This window comes from Ursus americanus, chromosome 8, assembly GCF_024610735.1.
Source record: "Ursus americanus isolate L20-20 chromosome 8, mUrsAme1.1.p, whole genome shotgun sequence".
Lineage (NCBI taxonomy): Eukaryota > Metazoa > Chordata > Mammalia > Carnivora > Ursidae > Ursus > Ursus americanus.
The window spans coordinates 70650567-70677464 of record NC_142134.1 but is presented as its reverse complement, the minus strand read 5'-3'; the positions used below and the strand labels follow the sequence as shown (position 1 = coordinate 70677464).

The 26898-nt window shown below is 46.4% G+C and overlaps 1 protein-coding gene across 1 annotated transcript; it reads left to right on the top strand.

Annotated features, from left to right (window-relative positions):
* Positions 1–1017: 1017 nt before the first annotated feature.
* Positions 1018–25694, top strand: LAP3 (leucine aminopeptidase 3). The gene is made up of 13 exons (XM_045771387.2): positions 1018–1174; positions 3516–3631; positions 4942–4996; positions 5453–5558; positions 6664–6823; positions 8133–8297; positions 11142–11300; positions 14774–14898; positions 16127–16215; positions 17178–17280; positions 22176–22255; positions 24334–24443; positions 25128–25694. The coding sequence occupies exons 1-13, from the start codon at positions 1073–1075 to the stop codon at positions 25315–25317; spliced, it is 1560 nt and encodes a 519-aa protein (XP_045627343.2). The 5' UTR covers positions 1018–1072; the 3' UTR covers positions 25318–25694.
* The last annotated feature ends 1204 nt before the right edge of the window (positions 25695–26898 follow it).

Genomic DNA, 26898 nt, shown 5'->3' with positions numbered 1-26898 from the left:
AGGGAGGAAGAAGGACAATGCAGAACCAAGGTGGTGGGGCCAACCCCTTCACCCAAAATCAAGACCAGAGCTGCAATCCAGAGTAGGATACTTAACCGACTGAGCCACCCAGGCGCCCCCAACCACGCATTTTTTTTTACGATAAAAACTTTTTAACATTTTTTAAAAAGATTTTATTTATTTATTTGACAGAGATAGACAGCCAGCAAGAGAGGGAACATAAGCAGGGGGAGTGGGAGAGGAAGAAGCAGGCTCACAGCAGAGGAGCCTGATGAGGGGCTCGATCCCATAACCCGGGATCACGCCCTGAGCCGAAGGCAGACGCTTAACAACTGTGCCACCCAGGCACCCTTAAACATTTTTTTAAAAAGCAAAATTGTGTTAAAATATTGAGCACTATTCACAAAGCTCCTATTTTTCCAAAACAATAATTGGGCTGTCTTACTTTATTACACCCCTGGACCAGATGAAAGTTCAAAAAAGTTCCAAAAAAGGATATGAATAAAAATAACTCGATAGGAGAGTCTTTACTACTTGGTTAGGCCTTTACAGGAAAACCCCACGTGCCCTACTTCCCCTGGGGTCCCCGAGTCCCACCTCCATCTCCGCCCCTCGTAGTAGACGTAACCGAGACTCCGCCCCTCCTAGCGCGCCTTTCTGAGAGCCCGCCTCTTCGCTCCAGCACGCACAGGCACACGCACGCTGGCACGCCTCTGCACCTCCTCCATGTCCTCACGACCATCCCAGCACCGCCCAGTGTGCGGGCTCGTGCCTTCCCGCTCTGCCCCTGACTTCTGCCCCGCCCCCTGGCGTACGCACGCTCGGTCCCGCCCAAGCTTGTCCGCGGGCAAGCAGGTCCGCACCCAAAAGCCACGCCCCTGTTGGCCTCCCGCCACGCCCCTGGCGGCCTCCCGCCACGCCCCCGATGCCCGCTCGGCACTCTCCCTGGACCTTTGCCCCGCCCCCTGAGCGCGCGCACGCTGTCCCCGAAAGCCCCACCCCGGGGCAGGCGCCCGTCCCCCCGAAACGCCACGTGCTCTCTGGAGGGCGGCGCAGGGGCCGAGCCGGGAAGATGTTCTTGCTGCCCCTTCCGGCTGCCGGGCGAGTCGTCGTCCGACGTCTGGGCGTGAAGCGTTTCTGGGCACGGGGTCTCGCCGCCGCAGACATGACGAAGGTGAGATGCCGTCACGGGAGTCCCGCTCTGGGCGACCAGAGCTTCGGGGCGGGTCGAGACCGCGGTGTCCCAGCTTCTGCACCAAGTTGCAAAACCCGGCTCAAAAGTTCCCTGGCTTTGCCGAGCTGGGCTTTGGCAGGGGCAGGTGGCGTTGGGCTCCCCATCCCCCGAGCTGTTTGCCGAAGGTGTCCATTCTTCCATCTTTTGCTTGGCGAGTGCTAGGTTCCGAACTCCGGCAGAGAGGGTGATAGCTGTGGCCTGAGCTCGCACTCTGTGCCGTGTCCCGAGCCCTTGTTTTGTTAGTCCGCGCTGTGCCCCAGGAAAGGACAGTGCCGATGGTGTTGCCATCGTAGCTAGGACAGAGCCCGCGTTTGGTGAGGTGCAGCGTCCTCTAACGTCCCAGAGGCGGCGGATCTCGGGCTCCACTCCCCCACCCATCCCCCCCTGAAGTGGAAGGCCAGGACAACAGGTCCTCCGGGACTAAATTAATTGCCTGAAAGAGTTTCTAGAGGAAAAATAGCGTCTCTCTGGGGAAAAGGGCTTTGCATGGGGACCCACATCGTCGTGAAATTAAAAGGAGAGCGTCTTGCAGGAGAAAAGCCTTTTCCATCTAATTGAGCTCAAAAAAATTACGAAGGTCACTATTGGGATGTGGAGGATCTGGAAAGGGCACTGGTTCGGTGGAAGGAGCACAAGCTTGGGAATCATACTTAAGGACCAGAAAAAAATGGCCCTGGCAAGGAATATTCTAGATAGGGCTTGAGCTCAGGCCTCCAGTTGTAACACGGGTGGCAGAGGAACCAGATGCCTTGTCCTGTGTTCTTTCCAGTACTGTACAACATCCTTCCCAGGTGACAGCTGGTCCTGTGTCCTCAGTTCCCCACTTGGTTCCACCGAATTCTGGGCAGTGGGCAGTCTCAGGAAAATTAGAATCTGGAAAAATTACAAGGAAGCGTATTTTTTAAAATTTTTTTGATGAAGAAGATAAAGGACGCTCCAAGTACCAGTATGATTTTGTGGGAAAGATGTAGGATTGTCAGAGGTGGTAATCGGCATTCTTGCTCAGTTCTGTTGCACATGGGCTGGTAGGTCAGACCAGGTTTCTGTCTCTTGGTCTGTGGGAATGAGAGTACATGTTCTTTCCAACTCACAGAGTTGCTGTAAGGCAGAAATCATTTTAAAGTCAAAAATTGCCATGCAAAGACAAATAGTGATTCCCAGGTTTACTTCCTTCCTTCAGTTGTTTGAGGCGTGACAGGGTAAGCTGCTAGGTGCTGGGCACAGGGCTCGGCTCCTGCCCCTGCTGCCTCTCTGTGAGGATGCATCCTTCTTCTTTCAGCCTATGTCTTGCCAGAGTGTGTCTTTATATTGCCAAGTGCAGCCATTGGCTTTACTGTGGTAGCGTCCCACATTACCTGAAGATTGTGGGGAAGGTAAAACTTCCCTCTACTCTGCTGGATTCTGTGGCTGGACCTGGGAATTAAACGGATATATGACAGGTTAGCAGGGAAAAGTGTACAAAATTTATTTGGTATTTTTACATGTACATGAGAATCTTCGAGAGGAGAATGAAGACCCGTAAACCTTGAGGCCTAACAGCTCATGTACCTTTTTAAACAGAGAACGAGCAATTGTGGGGATGTGAACAAGACAGAAGGGGTTGGGCTGGGGCAGGAAATTGTGTGACAGTGACTGGGAAGTATATGGGGGGGGGAATCAGTGGAAGATAAGGGTTATTTTACTAGGTTTGTTTGTGTGGGTCCATTTTGGTGCTGACTCCCAGTCTCTGGGGATAAGAATGTTCTCTTCTTAGTACAGGGAGAACACCTTTCTTACAGGAAATTTTTTGCCCTGCTTTTAGGTAGAAAGTGGGATGTCAGCCCTTCTGCACTTGCTGTTTCTCATGTGCCTTTAGCTCAAAATAATCAATGTGTCCGAGTGGCATATTTTGGGGTGGCATGTTCTGAATCCCTTTGAGGTCTAATTTGGTTAAAAACGGATTTGTTTTCTTAAAACATCTTTCTGCCCTTCTTTATTTGGAAGTAAAGGAAACCCTTTATGTTATGAAAGCCCTTTCTTGGGAGGGACCATGAAGACACAGGGCAGGTCGTACGTACCTGCAGTCTTGCTTTGGCAGGAATTTGAAACATTTAGGCAGGATGTGAGTGTAGGTGACTGCCCAGCACCTGCTTTTTTTTTTTTTTTTTTTTTTGGTTTTGTCCTTGAGGGGAACACAGTTTGGGTGGAATTGTTTGCTTCTTCTGGAACGTGGGGAACTCTGAGTCCCCCAGGGGATCTATTCTAATTATTCTCATTTTTCTTTTCACTTGTTCTTTCTCAGGGTCTTGTTTTAGGAATCTATACCAAAGACAAAGAAGATGATGTGCCACAGTTCACGAGTGCAGGAGAGAATTTCGATAAATTGGTATCTGGAAAATTGAGAGAAATTTTGAACATGTAAGTATTCACCTATGGGTTCCAGTTTTTAAAATGCCCTGAAACTGAAAGAGAATTTCTTTTTATGCTTTACTGTTGGTAGATAAAAATGAATGGAAGTAAGTTGGCCAGTGTCTTCTCAGTGGAAGTGAAAGTATTTGCCCCTGGAATGCACTTTGGCACTTTTCCTTTCGGTAGGGGTGAGTCTACAATTCTGGGAAGTCAGGCCACTTCAAATCAGAAACATATTGTGAGAGACTGACCCAGAAAGATCTGGAAAGTACCAGATTTCCTCAGCCTACCCTCATCCTGCCCGCCTGCCTTCCCACCAGCCTGTCTGCCTCCTCTAATGTCCCTTCATTTATGGGGGACAGCCTGTCCCTGGACTAGTTCAAAACAGCTTATGGGTGCAGCTCCTTTCTTGGTGTGCCTTGAGTTTCAAAGTCTCAAAATCACCTGAGGGTATAGTTAGACTGCAGATTCTAATTCAACAGATCTGGGTGGGGCCTGCGCTTGGGAGCCCTCAGATTAGCTATGATTTAGAGGTGGTGCAGAAACGTGGGAGTTTCCATCTCCTTCTGAGCTGCAGGCCATGTTTGGCAGAAAGAGATGTGTCAGCATAAAGCCACTGCAAGTACATATTATTTGAATTATAGATAACCTGTTGGAACGTAGTATAATAATTATGTAATTGTCTAATCCCAGGGTAATAGAATTTGCATCCCTTCTCAATTCCCAGTCCTTCACCTAGACTGCCTTCTCAAGTGCTGTGATTAATTCATTAATCCGAAATCCACTGTTAGAGTACAGGACAGCCTGGCCTTCCTGACAGATAACTATCAGCTGCGGCACCAGGCCATCCAGTCCTCTGGCTATAATTATTCTTTGCCACCTGCTTTGTTTGGAACTTGCCCAATATCCCATCTGTACAGAACCCCACCTCCCCACGCACCCCCAACAGCCTCCGGGCTGAACGCTGCAGTCAGGTCGGCCCTTACGGAAGATGGGAGAGTCGAGGCAGCCTTCATCCAGTGCTCAGCACCCCGTCTGTAGCCACACATCACCCAGCCAAGGCGTTGCTCTCTGTAGTTGTTTTCAAATAAATATGTACTAAATCCAGTGTGGGAGTTTGCTAAATGATTTTTGAGTTAGACTTAGAAGTGCTGCATCTGAAAAATTGGGCGTGAGAGAATTCTGTATCTTGATAAACGCAGCAAATTCACAGAAGCAGCAAAGTATTGTAATAATGCGAAAGGTATGTATATGTCACTTGCCAAAGGAGCGGAGACAACTAATTTAGTTTTTAAAACAAATACTTCCTCTCGTTTTAGATCTGGACCTCCTCTGAAGGCAGGCAAAACCCGAACCTTTTATGGTCTACATGAGGTATGAGATGAAGCTGAGCTTTATTTGCAGAGCCTTAGTGAGCCCCCCTCCTGAGTGCCAAGTACTATGGCCGCACAGTGGGGCAGAAAATTTTGTATCTGATTGTATGTATGCTTCTATCCCTGTGTTAAGCCACACATACTACTTATGGTTGTAAAGAGGTAATTCACTGGTAAGAAGCACTGTATCGCAGGCTGTAGGCTTTCTTTGTTCAGTTTCCAGAGTTGTGGCACAGGCTTCCATAGAATTATTTGCAAGATTATCTTCACTCTACCTTTTAAACACACAAGTGATACAATTTTACTAAGATACAGGGTAAAACAAAACAACCAAATTTCACGGTGAGGTTCCTGTGCGGAGGTGAAGGTAATTGTGTGGGAACTCACGAACCCTTCCCCTCTGCAAATGGATGTTTCAAAGACCTGAAGTGGTCGATTTTGTGCGTGTGCTGAACAGGACTTCCCCAGCGTGGTGGTGGTTGGCCTCGGCAGAAAGGCAGCTGGAGTCGATGACCAGGAGAACTGGCACGAAGGCAAAGAAAACATCAGAGCCGCTATTGCAGGTGATTGGACTTCTGAAATTTAAGGTTGATGGGGAGTCTTGAGGATGTCCTGTTTAAGACTGTCTCTTTCCGATCGCTTGGTCCTCGTAACCATCACCACGCCCCACCACGTTCACAGAGAAAAGACTCATCTGAGCAAATGCTCAGTTTCCGTTACACGGTATGCCTGGCCATACGTGGGTACAGAAGGCTAGCTTCTGGAATTTTAGTTTTGATATTGCCATAGCTTGTGTTTGGGGGTTTCACGACCATTTACTTGTTCCCTCATGCAGTGTTGACCTTAGAGCTTTATTTTACCAGAAAGTTATGGTGGGTTTTTTCCTTTTTGTAAGACAAACCGGGTGTGGCCTGGCTTTTAAATGATGTGGGATCCTCTTACTTACAATTAGAGGAAATGGATGCAAAGTGTGGGGTGCTTGTTTCATAATAGTTACCGAAGGTAGGAGTCTGTCCCCTTTTGTCACGTGCGTGGTTTGCAAGTTGAGGTAGGTGCTACTGAGTCCCTGCTGAGCGGCAGAGTGAGGCCTTTACCACAGAGACTGCGGTCAAAGATGCTCTGAGAGACCTTGCTGAGGCGGTGATAATTAGCTTGCTTGATCTTCGGCCCTGTGGATATCGTCTCTGCTTGTTAAATCCACTTTCAAAGGTCATGTTGAGTGTTTCGTTCGTAGCTTTTATTTGGGACTTTTTGCTGACCTGATCTTCATAAAACGCTGTGTTACCAATGGACTTTACTCAGTTCTTTGGATGTAATTTCAGTGTCATCATTCCTCTGCCATTTTTAATCTTGCAAGCTCTTGGTGACTGGAAAGCTTCGTCAGGAAATTCTCGAGTTTCAGAAGTCATAGAGTAAAGCCGTGACTTCTGAGGGCTCACTCCACCAGGAGCTGGGCCAGCCCTTTTATCTGTGAGTCTGTCCTCCCACTACCTGTCGGGCGTGGACACATCCTCACTTTGCAGAAGGAGGCTCAGAAAGGTCAAGTGTCAGCTGGGATTTGGACCCCAGACCTCTTGTTTTCTCAGCCCACAGCCATGCCTCTGCCTTCCAGTACTGGGTTGCCTCTGACTGACTCCATTTTTTTGGTTTTTCTCTGTCCTTTTGAAGCGGGGTGCAGGCAGGTTCAAGACCTGGAAATCTCTTCCGTGGAGGTGGACCCCTGTGGAGATGCGCAGGCGGCTGCGGAAGGAGCGGTGCTCGGTCTCTATGAGTATGATGACCTAAAGCAGAAGAAGAAGGTCATTGTATCGGCGAAGCTCCATGGAAGGTGATGGAACAAAACCAAGATCGGAGTTGCGTTTCCTGACGTTCAGATAGTGGGGCCTCTGGATATGAGCTGCCCGCTTCTCAGTGTGGGCATGCCACACTGTCTGGGACCTCCCCCATCACCTCAGCCGTTTTACAAGTGTGGTAACTGTCCCCACGTCTTGCTCCTGGCTTTCACCAGGTGCATGTTTCAGCCCATGGCTTCCTAGGCCCCTTCGTGCTTGCTGGTTTCTAGGAAGCCAAACCACGTTGGATCTCTGAAGAAGAGGGAATGAGGTGACAGACAGGTCCCAGCAAGTGTTGATACAAATAATATCCATTTAGCCAGTATGTGCTGGCAGTGTTAAATGCCGGGATACACAGATAAAGGGCTGTGGTCCTTGCCCTCGGTCTAGTGGGGACAGTCATTTTTCAGCCAGCTTACTGAGTACCTACTCCATGGCACCCTATCTCTCCTGGGTTCTAGGAGATGAAGCCGCCGCCGTCAGGGGTAGACCAAGGTGAGACCTTCAGGAGATGGTGCTGTGAGGACAACCCCGGGCTTGGCAGCTGTGAGGGAGTGGTTTGGAATGAGAGCTCAGTGACCAGTCAGCCTGGCTTTGAGTCCTGGCTGCCTCACTTGCTGGCTGAGTACCCTCAGCGAAGTGACCAGAATCTCTGTTTCACTTTCTTCATTTGTTCAGTAGAGCTGTCATGCCAATGTCCTAGGGCTTTTATGGTGATCAACAGACACCGTCAAGTACGCGGCACATGGCACATCCCCCATCTCTGTGCCACGTGTATTAGTTCCTGTTGTGCATAAGAAGAGCCGAGATCATGACACACGTGCCAGTATCTTTTCTTTTAAAGCTGCTCCTTGCCCTTTGGTGCACTTGGCGTTCAGAGCTCTGACCCGGGCCAAAAGAAGGCAGAAAGGCCTTCACTTTCATATCAGGACTGTTGCAGTGTGCCCGCTCCATGGCGAGCACCTGGGGCTGCATCATTCCTGCTGCACACGGGCCTTTGGAAAGATGGAAACCTCTTCCATCGGTTTGTGTGTGAGAGTTAGGGCTTCAGAGACCCATCAGCCCACCTCTTTTTCATGCACGTGAAATGTGAAGTGCTTCCCTCCTCTAACTCGGCTCAGCCAGGGCCTTGTTTTCTAGCTCTTTGTGCCTGCTGCCCTGGGTCAGGGCAGAGAATGATCCAGGTCCCATGTGTCCATTTTGCACTTGGGGTCTTCCCCCTTTTTATAGGGTAAGAGCCCTTCTAGCTGCAACACAGTATCTTGAGAGGTTGTCTGACAGTGACCTTGTGTTTTCTTTCACCAGTGGGGACCAGGAGGCCTGGCAGAAGGGCGTCCTCTTTGCTTCTGGGCAGAACTTGGCACGCCACTTGATGGAGACTCCAGCCAATGAGATGACGCCAACCAAATTTGCCAGAATTATTGAGAAGAATCTCCGAAGTGCTAGTGGTAAAACAGAAGTCCACATCAGGTAATGCAGGCTCGTGTCACAGACTCAGGGTTTTACGGGCAGGAGCCTTGGAGATCCTAAACGTCCAGCGCCCTCAGGAGACAAGATGACGCACTGGCAGCCGCAGACAAGCTGGGACAAGGGCTCAATTTGAGGTTCTTGTCATGCCTTTGAGCAGCACCCTGACTTTACGCTACATAACTGTGTGTGTGTTCATAACAGTTTTCTTGAAATACAATTCACATAGCATACAATGTAAATACCATGTAAAGTGGGTCGTTTTTAGATTTTTACTATATTCCAGAGTTGTGCTACCATTACCTTAATCAATTTTAGAACATTTTCATTACCCCAAAGAGAACCTTGTCCCCATTAGCAGGCACTCTTCATTTCTGTCTCGTCACCTCCGCCCCCCCCCCCCCCCCCCCCCAGCCATCAGTTGGTGGACATTGGGTTGTTTCTCCCTTTTGGATACCATGAGTAATGAGGCTGTGAGTGTTAGTGTGTATGTTTTGGGTCTGTACCTAGGAGTCGAATTGTTGGATCAAATGGTAACTTTGTTTTATTTGTTGAAGAATTTGTATATTATGTTTCCTTTGGGTGAGCTCTGTCTTTTCTTTTTTTGACAAAAGTAAAGAGCACAGCATCCCTAAGTTGGTATGAAATGAGAATCTGTGCCTTGTGGATTCCCAGATTCGGTACCAGAGCTGGTGTTCCCGGGCAGGCCTGAGTGCTCGTCAGCAGCTGGGCTGCGAGACGTAAATGCCCGCCCCTCGAGTTCCTTTATCTTCCTACAATCTCCCCATAACCCTTTAAGCAAACCAGGTCTGAGCATTGGGGGATTTAGGACTAAAATGAATCAACAGGTATTTGCTTTACTTAAGTAATTCTTTACTTCCAATGTCGTATCTCAAGGGAGCTTGCACTTAAAAGACTTCTTCAGTGCTTAATTGTGACTACAGTTCACATTTCTCAGGAAAATCCCTGTGGTCTAGACAGAGTGAATAAAAAGGTGTAACCTATAGAAAACATAGGGCTTAGAGCTTGATGACATTTTTGGAATGGCTGGCATGTATTTAATCTGCGGTAAGCTTTAGTATCTATAAAGGTATCTTGGCAAAGACTATTTCTTGTTTTATTTGAGGAGACACCAGAGCTACGTTGTGTCAACAAAGAGTGGCTGTGGGGTCACACACCCATGAGGGTGCCTTCTGTGCGTGCCTGGGAATTTGGCATACAAAGGTCCAGGGTGGTGGTCTTTGCCCTCAAAGAAGCGAGGAGCTTATAGGCAGGAATAGGCAGGGAGAAGGCGTACGCAGAGGAGCCTAGTCGAGGAGGGTTCTGGAAGAGCCAGAAAGGCTTGCCAATGAAAATGGTGCCTAAGCAGAGTCTAGAAGATGGCATAGAAGTTAGCAGATGGAGAGAGAGTGGGCAGGGCATTTCAGGTGCAGAAGCGCATGTGCGGTGGCTCCTTGGGAAACTTCCAGGGCTTGTGAGCCAGCCACGGGAAGGTTCAGCCAGAGATGAGGCGGGTCAGGCAGGCAGGGTTTAACCCATTAAACTGAGACAGCCGCACCAAACCTGCTGTAGTGTAGATGGCTAGAAGTCAGAGAACTACAGACGGGACTTCGAGAAGGCCAGGGTTTTCATAAAGCATCAAGTACTGAGTTTGTGGTTAAAAATATCCACATTATACAGTCTTGCTGCTTTTGAAGTGGTGTTTTCATTGTCATCCCTTCTGTTTTTATGTTCTTTTTTCTGAAGTCTGGTGGCCATCTCCCCATGGCAAAACCTGAGTTTAATAGTTACAACGAACGGATAGACAAGTGTAGGAGGAGCACTCCTTGGATGAGGTTTTTTCTGCTTTCCCTCTTGGAATGTAGGATTTCTCTCCTGGCCTAGTTGCTGTGGCCAGAATTCAAGACAAAGACCTTTGTAACCCTCACCTGCCAGGAATAGCGATATGGCGTCTGTTTTCTGGTTGGCATTACAGACTGTTCCCATTGGATCACCCCCTGGCGATGCCGTGTTTGTTCAGTAATTACTGGTTTTCCCGCTTCAGGCAGACATCTCAGACTGCAGCTGAAACTGTGAGAAATTGTGTGACAACATTGAAAAGGTCAAATTCCAGCAATTCTAAAAAAGCAAAGAATTGTGATACTTTAGTCCAGTCATTGGAGAGTAGCTTTGTCGGGGTTTTTGTTTTCTTTGTTTTTTGTTTTTATTGGTTGGTTTTTGGGTCATTTTTAGAAATACAAAACATAAAGCACTGCACCCCATAACTGCTTTTAAGCATTCTTTATGGTCTCTTTATCTTACGTGAAAACTTCAGGTAGAGATCAGTAGATTAGGGGGAACAAGTCAAGTAATAAGTACTTCCTGACTCTGTCCTGTTCCCTGATGTTGTGTTGTGCACTGTGGGTGAATTCTCTTAGTAATTCTGGAGCTCGTCTTTTCACAGACGTATCATCATTGACCTTTTTTTTTTTTTTTAAGATTTTATTTATTTATTAGAGGGATTTAGCAAGAGATAGCTCGAGCAGGGGGAAACAGGAGAAGCAGGCTCCCCACTGAGCTGGGAGCGAGATGCGGGGTTGATCCCAGGACCCTGGGATCATGACCTGAGCTGAAGGCAGACGCTTAACCGACTGAGCCACCCAGGCACCCTGACCTCGTTTTATAGATGAGGAAACAGGCTCAGAATCAAGTGGCCTAAGAATATACAGAGAGCAAGTAGGATGTGATAATTGAAGCATTAACACATGTACACGTTTTAAGGGTTTGACACACGGGTAAGTATTTTCTAAGTTATTTTGAAATAGAGATAACCAGCCATATTGACTTTTCTCCTTTTCTGCTCTGTAGACCCAAATCTTGGATTGAGGAACAGGAAATGGGATCATTCCTAAGTGTGGCCAAAGGATCTGAGGAGCCTCCAGTCTTCTTGGAAATTCACTACAGAGGCAGCCCCAATGCAAGCGAGGCACCCCTGGTGTTCGTTGGGAAGGGAATTACCTTTGACAGGTACCTCTTCACACCTGTGCTTTGTAGTTTGGTGAATGCTTTGTGTGTACTCGTATCGTTTCTGTAAAGTTTGCTTCAGAAGCGTGGTGTTTGGTCCAATCTTATATGATAACTTTAAGTGTATTAAGCTGCCATTATAAGCTGCTCATTGTGTGTCAGAGACTCCACTAGGCGTCTGACATGTGTTGTCCTTGATCTTACTCCTAGGAGTTAGGCAGACCTTCTACAGGTCAGGAAAGCATGGCTTGGAGAGGTGAAGTAATTTGCTTAGAGCCCCGTAACTCACACGCAGTGTTGGAAGTCAAACTCAGGTTCTGTCTTTAAAATGACCTGAGATCTTCCCACTTACACTTTGATTTTCCTGGGTGGGTATTAAGGCTCCCTCGTGAGGATAACGGGGATGCAGCTGCTTGGATCATGCCATCGCCCCTTTGCTTGCTTCCAATTACTTTCTTTAGCTGACCAGCCCAGCTCGCGTTAATCTTATTAAACCGTAAGTATTCCTTAGACTTGGGAACTGTCTGGCTATTTCACGCAAGGAGAAGCTGAGGTGGAGGAGATGGTGTAGGTTCATATTTCCCGTGGGAGGCATTGGCTGCTAATTAAGCATGTGGGTTAAGAAGGATTACTTGGCCAAAAACTAGGGTAGATAAAACACATGAGATTTTTGTTCTGTTTTTTTTTTTTTTTTTTAACTACAGGACTTCTCAGGGCATGGAACATAGCATTTTCTAGGCTTCCTTTTGGAGGGAATTTATTTCTCATGGGACTCATGGAAACTACTTCAGAAAATGGTCCTATAGAGCCTTAAAATCTGGGTGTCTCCAGTACCTGTGCGCACCCATTCAGATGCTGTCTGAAATGTGAATGAGTGCAGCCCCCACAGGAATGCTTCCAGGTGCCGTGAGAGGGCAGAGCTGGCCGCCAGGGGGGTCTTTCTTATGTTAGCCTCCTCTCTCTTCCGCCCAGAGGTCCACCTTCTCTCCTTTGAAGCCTTGGTCTCCAAACAGTCATTCTGTAGCCCATCACTAAAAGGTTCAAACTCACATTATCCACAATATGCATATTGATTTTTAAGTTACATCCGTATGGTATCATAGACATAAGACTTTAGTGTCTATCGTAAAGCACGACAGCAAATAAAAATTAGAGAGTGAAAGTTATGCTGTTTTTAAATGTCTTGCTAATTGTGATGATTTTATACCGTCTTGGGCTAAAATCTCAATGCAGCATTAATGCTCAGTGTGAAGTTTATGGTTAATTTAAATCCGTACTTGAATTTGTGCTATGAGAATATTTTATCAAGGAAGCCTGACTTTGTCTTTGGGTTTAGAGAAAGCTTCCTCAAAGGAGTGACAGGTTCAGCTAAAAATGGGAATGGTATGGTACGCAGAGCAGGGAGTAGGGCAGGGAAGAGCTTGGTAGAGGCTGCAAGGTGGGAAGGACGAGGGAACTCCTGGCGCTGACAGACGGGAGAGGCTGCCGCAGAGCGTGGCAGGGAAGGAAGCCCTTAGCGGCTGGGGAGGTGGGTGGTTCTGGGCCCAGTTGCATTTTGGACTTTACTCTAAGAATAATTTGAAGTAGCTGAAGGGTGTCTAGCCAAGGAAAGTCTCTGTTTTCTTCTCTGAGTATTACAGTTTTAGCATTTAAGGCTGTGATCCATTTTGAATTTTGGTGCATGCTGTGGAAAGCATTTTTTTTCTTTCCATATAGATGTGTATTTGTTGCAAAACTGTTTGTTTAAAAGACTGTCCTTTCTCCACTGAACTACCTTGCACCATTGTTAATCAGTTGGCCACATTATTGTGGGTCTAAGTCTGGCCTCTTTGTCCTTCCCCCAGGGCCTTGCGACCAAGTGTCTAACAAGTACAGCCTTGTCTTGACGTGTAGTGATGAGTCCTCCCGCTTTGCTCTTCTTTTTCACAATTACTTTAACTGTGTTCTTTGCATTTACGTATCAATTTTAGAATCCACTTATGATTTTTTACACACACACACAAAGCCTACCATCATGTTTGTTGAGGTAGATATTTTTTATTTTGGTAAAAACGGTAGTTGTGTGAGGACTGAAATGAAGGGGGTAAGACTGATACAGGGGGACCTGAGTTTGTAGGAGCCGTGGCAGGCACCCCATGACTTGGTGGTGGCCTCACCAGGATGGATGCAGTAGAAAAGAAATGGGTGGATTTGAGAAAGATCTAAAAGGTGAGCAGTGCTTGTCGGTTACTTTGAACTGTAGTCCTCACTGGAGAGTGAGGAAGATGTGAGCAAACAGAATGACCTCATGTACTGGTGTCTTCCCCGCCCCCCACCCCTCCATGGGGTTCTCTCTGGACTTCTTGAACCTGGAGTGTGTTTCTTTTCTTATTCTGAGCCAGTAGATCGTCTTTAATTCTGGGTGTAATTGACAGCCATCTAATTATCAGGTGCTTCCGAGGCGAGTGCGAATTAGGACTTAATCTCTAAGGACAGCAGAGCTCTGCAGGGAATAGTCTCCGGAGTCGCTGGGGCAGGTCAGCAGCGGGTCTCAAGAGAGAACTCACAGTCAGAGCCCCGCAGCCCAGCCGGTGAAGCAAGTGGCTGCTGGATTGTTGCAGACGGGAAGCAGAAAAGTCACTAGGTAGTTACAGAAGTCTGTTCAGGAGAAGTAGTTTGGGTTTTTGCTAACTGAAACCCTTCTTAGCACTCATGTTTGAGTGCTGTCTTTAAGGCTTTGGGTGATCGTCTTTTGTTCTTTCATTTTTTTAAAGAGGTTATTTGAGAGTGTTAGAGCACAAGCTGGGGGCGGGGTGGGGCAGGGTGTGGGAGAGGGAGAAGCAGGCTCCCCGTCCAGCAGGGAGTCCGAAGTGGGGCTCGATCCCAGGACCCTGAGATCATGACCTGAGCCAAAGGCAGACGCTAAACCAACTGAGCCACCCAGGCGCCCCTGCGCGAGCATCTTTCTTGTGCCTCTCTGCCTGATTCAGGTTGTATTTTGCCATCAGCAAGATGAATCACACCTTAGGGATGTCGGAGAGAATTGTTGTCTGTCCGTCCCTTCACTTTAGAGGCATCCTCCTAGTCTTCTGAGCTTGTTGGCTTTCCTTCCTCAACAGTTTGTGACTCTCAGGTTTAATAAGTTGATCGATTCATAAAATTTGCTGAAAAGACAAATCTATGTGGGTGTCAGGAGTTAATGAGCAAATACAGAGATGGGATTTGAGCAGCACAGATTGCATGATGTAATAACGTTTCCACTGACACCGCTTATGTTTAATTCGAAAAGAAATAAAATGAGCTAAGACACCCATTTGTATTTTTATAAAGTTTGCAGTATCATCTTAAAATGTTGAAATCACTCAGATTCTCAATTCAGAAATCTGAATTTAATTTGCCAGGTACACAGTGCCTCCGTGTGTATGTTCTTTCTTAAGAAAGTGATGTGGGCCCTCTTTGCTGCCGCTGATGTTGCACGCTGTCCTTTTCTCCCACAGCGGTGGCATCTCCATCAAGCCCTCTGCAAATATGGACCTCATGAGGGCTGACATGGGAGGAGCAGCCACGATCTGTTCGGCCATCGTGTCTGCTGCCAAGCTGAACCTGCCCATTAACATCATAGGTGAGGGGGCAGAGGGGGGTGTCCCGGAGAGTGCTGGAATCCAGTCAGGCGGCAGAACAGACAGCAGACATGGTTTCCTCTAACCTGAAAAGGTCAAGAAATGGTTTTCATCAGGTAGAAGCTCTTTAGCTAAGTGTTGTCTTGTCTGAACTGATTGAGTTAAATGTGTTTTGCAGTCACGGGCTGTAGCTAGAATTGATTTTTTGTACTTCTGCAAAAAGCATTTAGCAGTCAGGGGCACATAATGCCAAGTTTGTGATTTACTCCAGTGACAAATGCTCAGTAAAAAGGGCCCTGCCGGCACAGTTAGTGATTGTCTCACAGGGGTTGTGGCTGATTACGTGGCAGGATATACAGAAAATGCGTGAGACAGAAAAAGGGTTCAGTCCACAGCAGCTCTCTGTGGAGTTCCAGATGCCAGACACAATGCTGGGAGTTTGCCATGTTTCAGAGGCGTGTGGGGATGGGGGGAGGCTTCAGTTAATGACTTCCCCAGTGTCACGTCCGTTGTGGTCTACCAAGGGAAGGCGTACTTGGACTCCAGGTCTGTCTCACATGCACCCTCCCCCGTCCCCGCCAATATCCTAGTCCTGTTTTGCGGAACTTTAAAAAGTAAGTTGCAGACATGACGTGTCACTCCCTAATGCTTCAGCATGTGTCTGTCTCGTAAGAACAAGGACATCCTGTGTAATGACCATACCAGTATCACTCCCAGGGATGATACAGTCACCTAATTCACATTTCCCAGTTGTCTACAAAAATGTTCATTTTTTATATGCACACACACACACACACACACACACACTTACTTGTTTTTATTTTTGAGACCTAAGAGCCAGTTAAGGATCACACATTGCATGTGGTTGCCACGTCTCTAATTTTTTTTAATCCAGAACCTTTTTCCTGCCCTTTTTTTTTTCCTTTCATGATATTGGCCGTTTTGAAGAGTTCAGGCTTGTCTTGTGATGGTCCACAGTTTGGATTTATTTGGTTGTTTCTTCATGATAGAATCAGGTTAGACTCCTTGGTTAGAACACTGCCTGAGTGATTGCACTTCCTGTGGCTGGTGCACACGATGCCAGCTGGGTCCTTGGTGATGCTAAATTTGGTCACTTGGTTAAGATGGTGTCTGGGGTATACTTCTGATGGCCCACCAGTGGCCTTGGTCGTGGGTGGTGAATGTGGACTCAGCACATTCCACGTTCCTTCATATATGCTTTTCCAATAGGTTTGGCCCCTCTTTGTGAAAATATGCCCAGCGGTAGGGCCAACAAGCCTGGGGATGTCGTCAAAGCCAAGAACGGGAAGACCATACAGGTGTGTGAATGCCACACATAGCCCTGCCCATTCTGGTGATTCTAGAGGAACCCCCAGTGGCCACAGAAGCATGCCTTGAATGGAAGCAGAGCCTGGGCTCCATTCAGGGGAGGGCGGTGTCTTCATTGCAAGTAGTTTTCCATATAAAATCGGAAGTATTTCTTTATGGGAATTGTAGAAGTATTTCCCCTATCTTACTGTTCCTCCTGTAAGCCATACACACACAGGTGACCACAGATCTGCCACAGGCCCTGCAGAGCACGGCGAAACAGAAGAGCGTGTGCTGTTTTCTAGAGATAGACCCTGGGCCGTGGTTAACGTCTTCCATTTCGTGCTGAGGTGGAGCACACCGTCCTGAGTCGTGGGCTCTGCCCTCCTGGGGATGTGGCTGCAGGTCCCCCGCTGGGGCACCCGCACGCGTGCACACACTGCGCGTTATGCCTGGCCACTGTTGCCGCTGTTTAAAAGAAGGGACTCTTGATCTCAGCCCAGGTCTTGATCTCAGGGTCGTGAGTTTAAGCCCCACAGTGGGCTCCATGCTGGGTGTGGAGCCTACTTTAAAAAACCTTATAAAGTTGTTGAAGTTGCAAGAGTTCTCCTGTCTGGAGAGCCAGCCTGCCACTTCACTGCAGCCTTCCGGAGCTCTTCAGCTTCTTTGTTCTCAGAAATCTTGAAATTTTCCTTTTTCCTGTTAGATACTTGGTACAGTGGGCCAGACAATTTCTATTTGTTTCTGCTTCCAAAGTCATGAGCATGTGGTCATCAGCTCTGGTACAGGGATTATTAAGTTATATTTGCTCTTCCGATTAAATACGTTCCTATTTGAAGTATAAGTATGTTTGTGGTGCTCTGACAAATGTTGCACTAGCTTTTCTCACTTTTACGTTGAACAGTGCTGTAGCTCCTTTTGATAATCTTGACTTGTGTTCTTACTGCAGCTTTTTGGACCCTTCTCTTTGCAGGTTGATAACACCGATGCCGAGGGGAGGCTCATACTGGCTGATGCACTTTGTTACGCCCACACCTTTAACCCAAAGGTCATCATCAACGCGGCCACCCTCACAGGTCACACAGCCCGCTTTTCCTGTCTTTGTTTGAAGGAAGCCGTATTTGTTGGCGTAGGGTACGCACATTAACTCCAGGCATGATTTTGCTGAAAGTTGGCTCCCTGCACTGCATTCAAATATCTTTCACCAGGGGAATTTTTCTTCAGCTGTATACTGTTTTAAACATTAGGTTTGTTGTTTTAAAACATTCCAGGCTGTAACTCTAAAAAAAGAAATAACAAGCAATTACATCAGCCCCTCCAGAGTCACCCCTGCAAATGACACTAAGAGGTGTTTTGTGGTATGATTGCTGTTTGAATCAGATCTGAAAATCTTAGTGATAGATCCCCAAATCAGGAGCTGTTTGTATTAATCACAACGTATCTGATGCTAGTTGAGTTTTCTGAACTCTTTGTACTTAATGTTATAAAGAAACAAAAACATTGTGAGGGGTGGGAAGGTCCTCATTTAAGAGGCGGTGCGGCGCAGGGTCCAGGCTGACTCACTGTCTCCCACTGAGCCACTTACAGCCCTTCAGCCTTGGGCAAGTTATCTGACCCCCCCGGGGCATCAGTACCTGGGACATGTGTGTTACCCTGGCAGAGTGGTGGAGTTTGGGAGGAGTTTTTAGGAGGCCTCTTTAACTCAGCCCTGCGTATGGCAGTCGTTGGCTGAAGGAAGGCTAGAAGCCCACTGGTTTGTAGAGTCATGGACTCATTCCCAGAGGGATGACAACAGGCATTGCTTTGCTGCAAAAGGCAAACATTAGTAGTCTTTTGTCCCAATAGTTCTCTTCCAGGGATTCATTCTGTTTCTGTCTCTGCCTCTTTTAAGATTAAAATTTGGGTTTTTTTTTTTTATCCTTTGGTTTTAATTCCTCCTCTGTTCCTGTGAGCCTTTATTTTGGCAGAAATCAGTTCATGTTTTCCTTTTTATGTGGCTCTGACAAGAGTGCGTAGATTTGCTAGGAGTCCTTTTTTAAGCCAGCGTTACAGTACTTTTGTGCTCGTCTACCTCCCTGTTGGATTTAGCAAACGTGAGTGGAGGCTGGGGGTGCTGAGGCCGGTGTTCGGGGGGCAGTGGTGAGGTGGGTGGTAAATGAGGAATCCTAGCCCTGGCCCTCCTGTTTTTGTTTCTGTTTTTTCCCTCCTGTCTGAGGGTGGGAGAGTTGGCCCCCGGAAACGAAGAGCAAGCTGCTGGGTGAGCCTTTACACTGCCCAGCTGTTGGCCTGGCTGAAGTTCCCCACACACTCACTGAGTCCCTTCTGAGCTCTAATCGCTGTGATCAGAAGGGAGGATAAGAAACCCTTTCCAGCCCCGGGTTCATGGTGGGAGGAAGTCCACAGATAGAGGACCTGTTTCTAAAACTTGTCTTGCATCTTGGTAGCATGTGACTTTGGACAAGGCCAAAGGGTCTCGTCTGTAAAAAGGGTATGGTAGCGTCTCACTTACAGGAGGGGTTTCTGTGCAGATGAAATGAGATGATAAAGGTTGATGTCCCGGGCCTGGCAGACAGTAAACCAGTGTTACTATCCTTGAAAAGGCAGGCCTGTAACAGACTGTAGGAGCCGTGGTGTGTTCAGGGGATGGCCATTCAGTCGTGCTGCCTGTTTTCATTTTCTTCGTGCGTGGTTGTGATTTAGGATGGAACAAGAGTGGTGACGTCAGCACCTTCCTTGGAGCTTTGGTGTTTCCGTGAGACTATGACAGTCAGGTAACTTGATCAGTTAGGACCTTTGGCTCCCAATGGGCCTTGGAAAAGAATGCGGAAAGTAGGCCTCTGCTATTGGTAATTCTGAAATTGGTGATGGTAGCAGTTCTGTCACTGTATGTAGAAAGTAGAGCATTTTCTCAAGAATGTAATGAAATCAGCTGTAGAGCCTTGATCTCCATTGGGATCTTACGAAATAGTTACATCTGTCATTTCTTATTGCTTTAGTAGAGGAGATCACATTCTTACTTGAGGATCGGGCATCTCGCTGAGAACTGCTGCTTGAGCTGGGATCTGAAGGAGGAAGCAGCACTGGGTGGAGGAGGGAAGGAAGAGCATCCCAGCGGAGGGCACCCTTCACTTTGGGGCATGTGGGGGTAACGGTGAATGGGACTGGGAAGAGCACGGTGCGGCTGGGGTGGGCGCACAAGGCCAACATTCTAGGAGGCACCAGACCCCCAGCTTGGCCTTGATGTGTTACTGGGGTTTGTCCCGATCCAAGTGCAGCAGGAAGCTACGGGGACGATAAGATCATGTTTGTGCCATGAAAGGGCCCATGCTGGCAGTGTGCGGAATGCCTTGGAGAAGGGCCCGAGGTGACTGGCAGGCCAGCGAGGCCAGTGAGCAGTGTGCTTGTTGACTCTTGGAGATGCGTAAGTGTGTGTGTTACGGATGAATGTTACAGTGTCTGCAGGTGGCTTCAAAATGCTCTGTTGGGCAGGGGGTGTGGATGAAACAGGTTTGCCCAGGAGTGGGTAATTGTTGATTCGGTTAACAGGTATCTATGCATTTATCTTGCTGTTCTCTTCGTGTATATTTGGAAATTCCCAGAAGTTTATGTTGTTGCTGTTGTTGTTGTTGTTTTTAAAGATTTTATTTATTTATTCGACAGAGAGACAGCCAGCGAGAGAGGGAACACAAGCAGGGGGAGTGGGAGAGGAAGAAGCAGGCTCATAGTGGAGGAGCCTGATGTGGGGCTCGATCCTATAACGCTGGGATCACGTCCTGAGCCGAAGCCAGACGCATAACTGCTGTGCCACCCAGGCGCCCCTGTTGTTGTTTTTTAAGACAACATTACTGCAGTCCAGTTTGAGGGTGATGATGGTAGTGGTGGGGAGACGTGGGTAGGCTCGAGAGAGAATTGGGAGGTAGAGAGTAACAAAACTTGAGGAACAAATGAGCAAACGGACCCGAGGTGTCCCGATGTCACGCAGAATCCCAGGGTTTTACAGATGGGTCACTACTTGTTATTTTAAATTGTCAACTGTTCGAAATCCTTTATGATTAACTATTATTGTAATTTCCTCGTGATGTTTTGGGGAAAATGTACAGTCCGGTGCCCTCATGACACAGAGGAATGGGTTTCTGAAGTGCTACTCCCTTCCCTGGAGAGTCCACGTAATTGTGGCATGTGCGTGGCCTCTGGGTTAACCAAGATAAACCAAAATGAAACGACAGCTCTAAGCTGTATTTCTTAAATCAGAGATGTGTGCAAATATTTACCCACAAACATAACAAGTCTAGGGGTCACTCATTGGGTGTCCTACAACCAGTAATCCCAACTGCGAAGAAATGGAAGGACGTGGGAAGTTTTGTTTATTATAAAAAAAAAGAAGTCTGAAAAACAGTGTATATAATTGTATTTTCAAGGATTCATTTTCTTGGGGAAGATGCTAACAAGCAGTCCATGCAAAGCCACCACGCAAAGGCACAGGTAGGGATTAAGGAGCAACCTGGACATGCCTTGTATCATAGGGAGCACGTCCCACCTTGTGAAAACTATCAAATTTCCCTCATCTCCTGTGGCGTCTCCTCTGACGTTCCAGGAGTGTCCCAGTACTGGATGCTAGCGGGGTTTGCGTTTCCCTTTGGCTGAATACTGAGCTCCTGTGTGCCAGGCAGTGTGCTAGGCCCTAAGCACATACTTAGGAATCAGACATGATCCCTGCCCGAGCTTGCAGCCAGGGCCAGGCGAGTAACACATGAAACTGGTGGGAGCTGGTATTAGAACCAGAGAAGGTGGCACTGAGCTGTAGCACCTAATTGTGGTTGGTGCTTAGGAACGTGTGCCCACAAAGAACCTGGAAATCTGGATTTTTAACTTGATTTTTAAAAATATATTAGTATATTAGTGTAGGGGCACCTGGGTGACTCAGTTGGTTAGGTATCTACCTTTGGCTCAGGGTCCTGAGATCGAGCCCCGCCTCGGGCTCCCTGCTCAGCGGAGAGTCTGCTTCTCCCTCTCCCCCTCCCCCCTGCTTGTGCTCTCTCTCATGTGCGCGCAAACGTGCTCTCTCTCTCTCTCTCAAATAAATAAATAAAATATTTAAAAAATATGTATTACTATAAAAAGAGAAGTCAACCAATGGATGCACCTTTGTTGGAGAAGGAAATGCAGATGAAACAAATATGTATGATAAAATAATAATACTTTTTTCCAAAAAAAAGAAAAAAGGGGCAGAGAATCTTAATAGCAGATACTTAGAGATGTGATTAAAAATATTGAGGAATTAGAGGGGCGCCTGGGTAGCGCAGTCGTTAAGCGTCTGCCTTCGGCTCAGGCATGATCCCAGAGTCCTGGGATCGAGCCCCACATCAGGCTCCTCTGCTGGGAGCCTGCTCCTTACTCTCCCACTCCCCCTGCTTGTGTTCCCTCTCTCGCTGGCTGTCTCTCTGTCAAATAAATAAATAAAATCTGTAAAAAAAAAATATTGAGGAATTAGAGATGCCTAATGTCCCACAGAAAGTAAATTATGATCTATTGTACCCAGTGGACTTTTAAAATCATTAAAACTACTTTCTGATGTTTGTTTCTAAAAGAGGAATAAATGTTTAAAGCATAAGAGGAAGAACACATACTTGGACATGAACAGTATGGTCTTAATTATGTTTTTTAAAAGTTTAGAAAAAATTTCGAAGGTGATATATTAAAAACATGTAATGGTTATGCCGATGATGAGATCGTTCATGATATTTGGTATTGTTTCCTTTTTTACATTTTCCTTAATAATTGAAGTTGAATTCTAGTTGAGAAACTAGGAAGATACTAAATATATACAGTAAGGATTTCCGAAGCTTCTCTAGTTTTGAAAATGAAGCAGATATTAAACTCAAATTACAGGCTGAAGTTTTGGTTTGAGCAGCAGAGAAACCCATCGTGCCTGGATAGACTGAACGCTGACCTGAGGGCTTGTGTCTTACAGGTGCCATGGACATAGCCTTGGGGTCCGGTGCCACTGGAGTCTTCACCAATTCATCCTGGCTGTGGAACAAACTATTTGAGGTAGGAATAACAGGTAGAGAGTAAAATGACATGATTAAATTTTTCTAGCTAGAATAGCATTTTTTACTGTTTTATTATCCCTGTGTTAAAGTGATTTTTATGTTGTAGATTTGCCTTTGGTTTGAAAATACAGTACACTCTATTCCATGTGCTTTGGGTTCTCTGTAAATGTTCCAAAATGATAGCTATGATACCATATTTCTCCTCTCTTCCTGTGGCCTCAGAATGATGTGAAAGTGCCTCACAAAACCATGGCCATCGTGCAGACTCCCTGAGGTAGAAAACGTTATGAGAACAGCTTTGACAAGGAAGGGATGACCTTTAGTGAATGCTTGTTGTGAGTAAGTAGGGCTTGTCCTGAGCCATTCGTGGGCGGTGATAAGGACGTCCTCCGACTGCTGTGCTCTGTGCCTCCTGCACACCCGTGTTCGTAGCCAGCCTGCTTCTTGCAAACAGCAGTCTCTCATCACTCCCTCCCCCATGCCTTCGCCCACTGCCTGCGCTCTCCTTAGCCCACCCCACTCAGCCTTACCTAGCCTGGCTGGAGGCAGCCTGCAACCCCAGCCTCTTGGAGACACCCCACTCTTGGCAGCTGTGATCATCTCTCTAGTTCCCTTCTTCACTGACTTCTGTTTTGGCCTCCTTTGCCAGTTTATTCCTTCGTCTGCCCCTTTGGTGGGTGTTCAGTCCTAGACCACATTCTCTTCTTTTCCCCTGTCTTCACGGGGAAGCCCAGTGGCTTCAGCTAGCACCTCTCTGCCATGTGCTCCTGTCTCTCTCCTGAGCTCCGGACCCCGTGTATCTGCTTGGTAATGAGACAGCTCCCTCTGGTACCTCCCTCTTTCAACAAGTAGTGAATAGGAACCTACTATGTGCCAGTGGGAGACAAATCCAAAATGTCCTTGAATACATCCTTGATGTTGGTTTACGGTCCTAAATTTACCCTTGCTGCCCAGCCCTTGTAGGAGTCAGCTCAGTCATCACTGTGCAGGCTGGGCAGGGGGGACTCTGGCCTGTCATGAACTCAGTATCCCTCTTTACTAAGCACCCACAGTGCTGTTGTTTTGATTGTTTTAAATTTAAGCTTTTTTTTAAAAAAAAATCAAAGTTCTGTGTGCATAAACATTTAAATACCAGTCAGCAGTCTACAACAGTCTACAGTCTTGTTTTCCTAGAGGCAACTGCTTTCAACCCTGGAGCTGATTCAGCTGCTGTTTACCCATGTCTCCAAATAACAGCTTCTGTTGCTGCTTCCTGACTTTTCACTTTGGGGTCTTCTCTCTGACCACAGTGGTGGTGTTTTTTTTTTTTTTTTTAAGATTTTATTTATTTGACAGAGACACAGCGAGAGAGGGAACACAAGCAGGGGGAGTGGGAGAGGGATAAGCAGTCTATCCGCTGAGCGAGGAGCCCGATGCGGGGCTCAATCCCAGGACCGTGGGATCATGACCTGAGCCAAAGGCAGACGCTTAACGACTGAGCCACCCAGGCGCCCCTGACCACAGCGTATTCAAACAGTCTGTGTATCTGTTTCTCCTACCAGCCTCTGGGCCTTCTGATGGCTCGGATAATAAATTTCTTTATAGCCCCAACACCTGGTGGTGCTCTGTCGAGATTCAGGAAATGATGAATGTGAATGAGTGTGTATATGATTATGTGAGTGAATAAGGTCACCTTGTGTTGGGCTCTGGTCTTCGGTGGTGCAGTTTCAGACATGTATGCCTTAGTACACCGAGGTGACAAGCATCACAAAGGCTGTTTCCCCATAATCAGTCCCATAAAGTCGATGTACTGCCAGATACCAGCTTATTGTAAATTGAGATCTGTAAGAATTGATGATTTTGGCAAATGCCCTACACATTTGTAGGATATTTTATAACATTCCTCGTTTCTTTTATCATTCTTAAGTAAATCTTTTCATTAACTGAAATGATTCTGGACCTGGTTGAATAGTTTTCTGTTTTAGAGGAGCAGGTCAAAACAGGTCTTTCTTTCCAGTATTGAATACATCAGTGCTCTGAATTTAACCAGACCTACTTCATGCAGTCTTCCAACTATTGTACCTGTTTCTTCTTTAGGCCAGCATTGAAACCGGGGACCGTGTCTGGAGGATGCCTCTCTTTGAACATTATACAAGACAAGTTGTAGATTGCCAACTTGCTGATGTTAATAACATTGGAAAATATAGGTATGTAAAAGGAGCTATAAAAGTACATTTTTACGGGGCGCCTGGGTGGCACAGCGGTTAAGCGTCTGCCTTCGGCTCAGGGCGTGATCCCGGCGTGATGGGATCGAGCCCCACATCAGGCTCCTCCGCTATGAGCCTGCTTCTTCCTCTCCCACTCCCCCTGCTTGTGTTCCCTCTCTCGCTGGCTGTCTCTATCTCTGTTGAATAAATAAATAAAATCTTAAAAAAAAAAAAAAGTACATTTTTACAATCACTGGTTACCAAAATGACCACTTTAAATCTTATGCCCTTTCACAGGAAGTGTAGCCAATTTCCTTTTGATACTGTGCTCATAGGCACTAATTTTGAACGTCTTTAATTTTCAAGGTATTTTACATCTCGTGCTCAAAATTTTGCATGTTTTCACAGCTAAAAGTCATATTAAACCAATTGTAGGGGAAAGAGATGAAAAAATAGGTGAATTCATTACCATGGGGAAGAAGAATCTAGAATTTATCCTTTATTGCTTAAAGCTATGTCTGAAAATAAATATTCTGAAAGTGGTTTTTGGGTTACATTCTTAATCTCATAAACTTGACTTTTGCTCTCTGGTCACGGAAGCTGCTTAGCGAGAAGAGGGTCTTAATGAAATGTTGAGTGCACGTTTACATGGGGTTAAAAAGTGATTTTTGTCGTCCTCTTCAGGTCTGCAGGAGCGTGCACAGCTGCAGCGTTCCTGAAAGAATTTGTGACTCATCCTAAGTGGGCACATCTAGATATAGCAGGTGTGATGACCAACAAAGATGAGATTCCCTATCTGCGGAAGGGCATGACTGGGAGGCCCACAAGGACCCTGATAGAGTTCTTGCTTCAGTTCAGTCAAAACAATGCTTAGTTCAGATCCTCTAAAAATCTCACATTCTATCTTAAATGGGCAGTTGAGCCTCAAAATATTTTTGAATGAATGGATGAAAATCTTTCAAAGGAAACAAAGAGTGGTGTTTAAAAATGTAGAACAAAAGAAAATTTGGTTGCCTTGATTGGGTCATTTTATGTAGAGATTTGTAAAGGTAAAGCTAATCTCTTGCTTGGCAAAGATTTTTAAGATATTCTATAAATGAGTAAATGTTTAAAAACTACCTAATTAATTTTCAGAGTATATGTTTTTAATTGAGGAACAAAGTTGTCTTTTAGATTTGTGATGCGAGGAATAAATTAAAGGCTACTATGCAATTGTCAGAAATAATAAATCAACTTTTTGTGCTTCCTGGAGTGGCTCTGGTGTTCTGTATTACTGCATACTCAGTGACCGTTACAGCAGCTTGTCTCTTCTGGCTGTGTTACGTGAACTAAGTAAGATGGTACAGTATTTTCTCAGTGTTAATCATTTTAGGGCACTCAGTGATGAGTTTATCAGTTGGTGAGGTAGGTGCTATTATCCCCATGTTACAGATGAAGAAAATAGGTACCAGAGAGAGGATTCAGAACATGTTAACAATGTCACCAAGCTTCTAAATGGAAGAGCAGAGATTTAAACAGGAGGGGGCCTGCCTGCAGAGCTGGCTTCTTAATTTTTTTTTTTTTTTAAAGATTTTATTTATTTATTCGACAGAGAATGAGACAGCCAGCAAGAGAGGGAACACAGTCAGGGGGAGTGGGAGAGGAAGAAGAAGGCTTATAGCGGAGGAGCCTGATGTGGGGCTCGATCCCATAACGCCGGGATCACGCCCTGAGCCGAAGGCAGACGCCCAACCGCTGTGCCACCTGGGCGCGTCTGGCTTCTTAATTGTTAACACTGTAATGCTATCTGTCCGTTCAGTGACTTGAATGGATGTGGAATATATTGAGTTAAGAAACAAGACCAATAAGAGACTGTTCATGGGTCAAGTATTTGCTTACCACCTGGGACTACAACCAATCAACAAAATTCTACTTATGCAGATTTAGGACAAAGCTCCCCTCTTTTTTTCTTTTGTATCTAGGTGAACAAATTACCCATGAATTGGATCTATACTTTTTTTCTTTTTTTAGGACTGAACATTTGACAAGAAACCTGCTTATTGGAGTTATTTTTAATATTTTATTAAAATGTTTATTTTAGCGAGTGTGCAGGGGGGAGGGGCAGAGAGATGGAGAGAGAATCTCAATCTCAAGCAGACGCCTTTGCTGAGCACGGACCGACACAGGGCTCGATCTCCCAACCCTGAGATCACGACCTGAGATGAAATCAAGAGTTGCACATGTAACTGACGAAGCCACCCAGGCGCCCCTATTTTTAATATTTTAAAAATTTGACATGTAAGAGGATGTTATGTGTCTCAAGTGGTTTATAGAGAGGGAATGGGTATGGGCATGCACATTTGTGTTATTTGTTGGAATTAAAGAAAATTAGGCAGGAATAGTGAGTAAACAGGTTCTTCTGGGTATCCATGTCCAGAAGCTCCTTTGTCAGGGAAAATGAAGAGGTGGAACCACT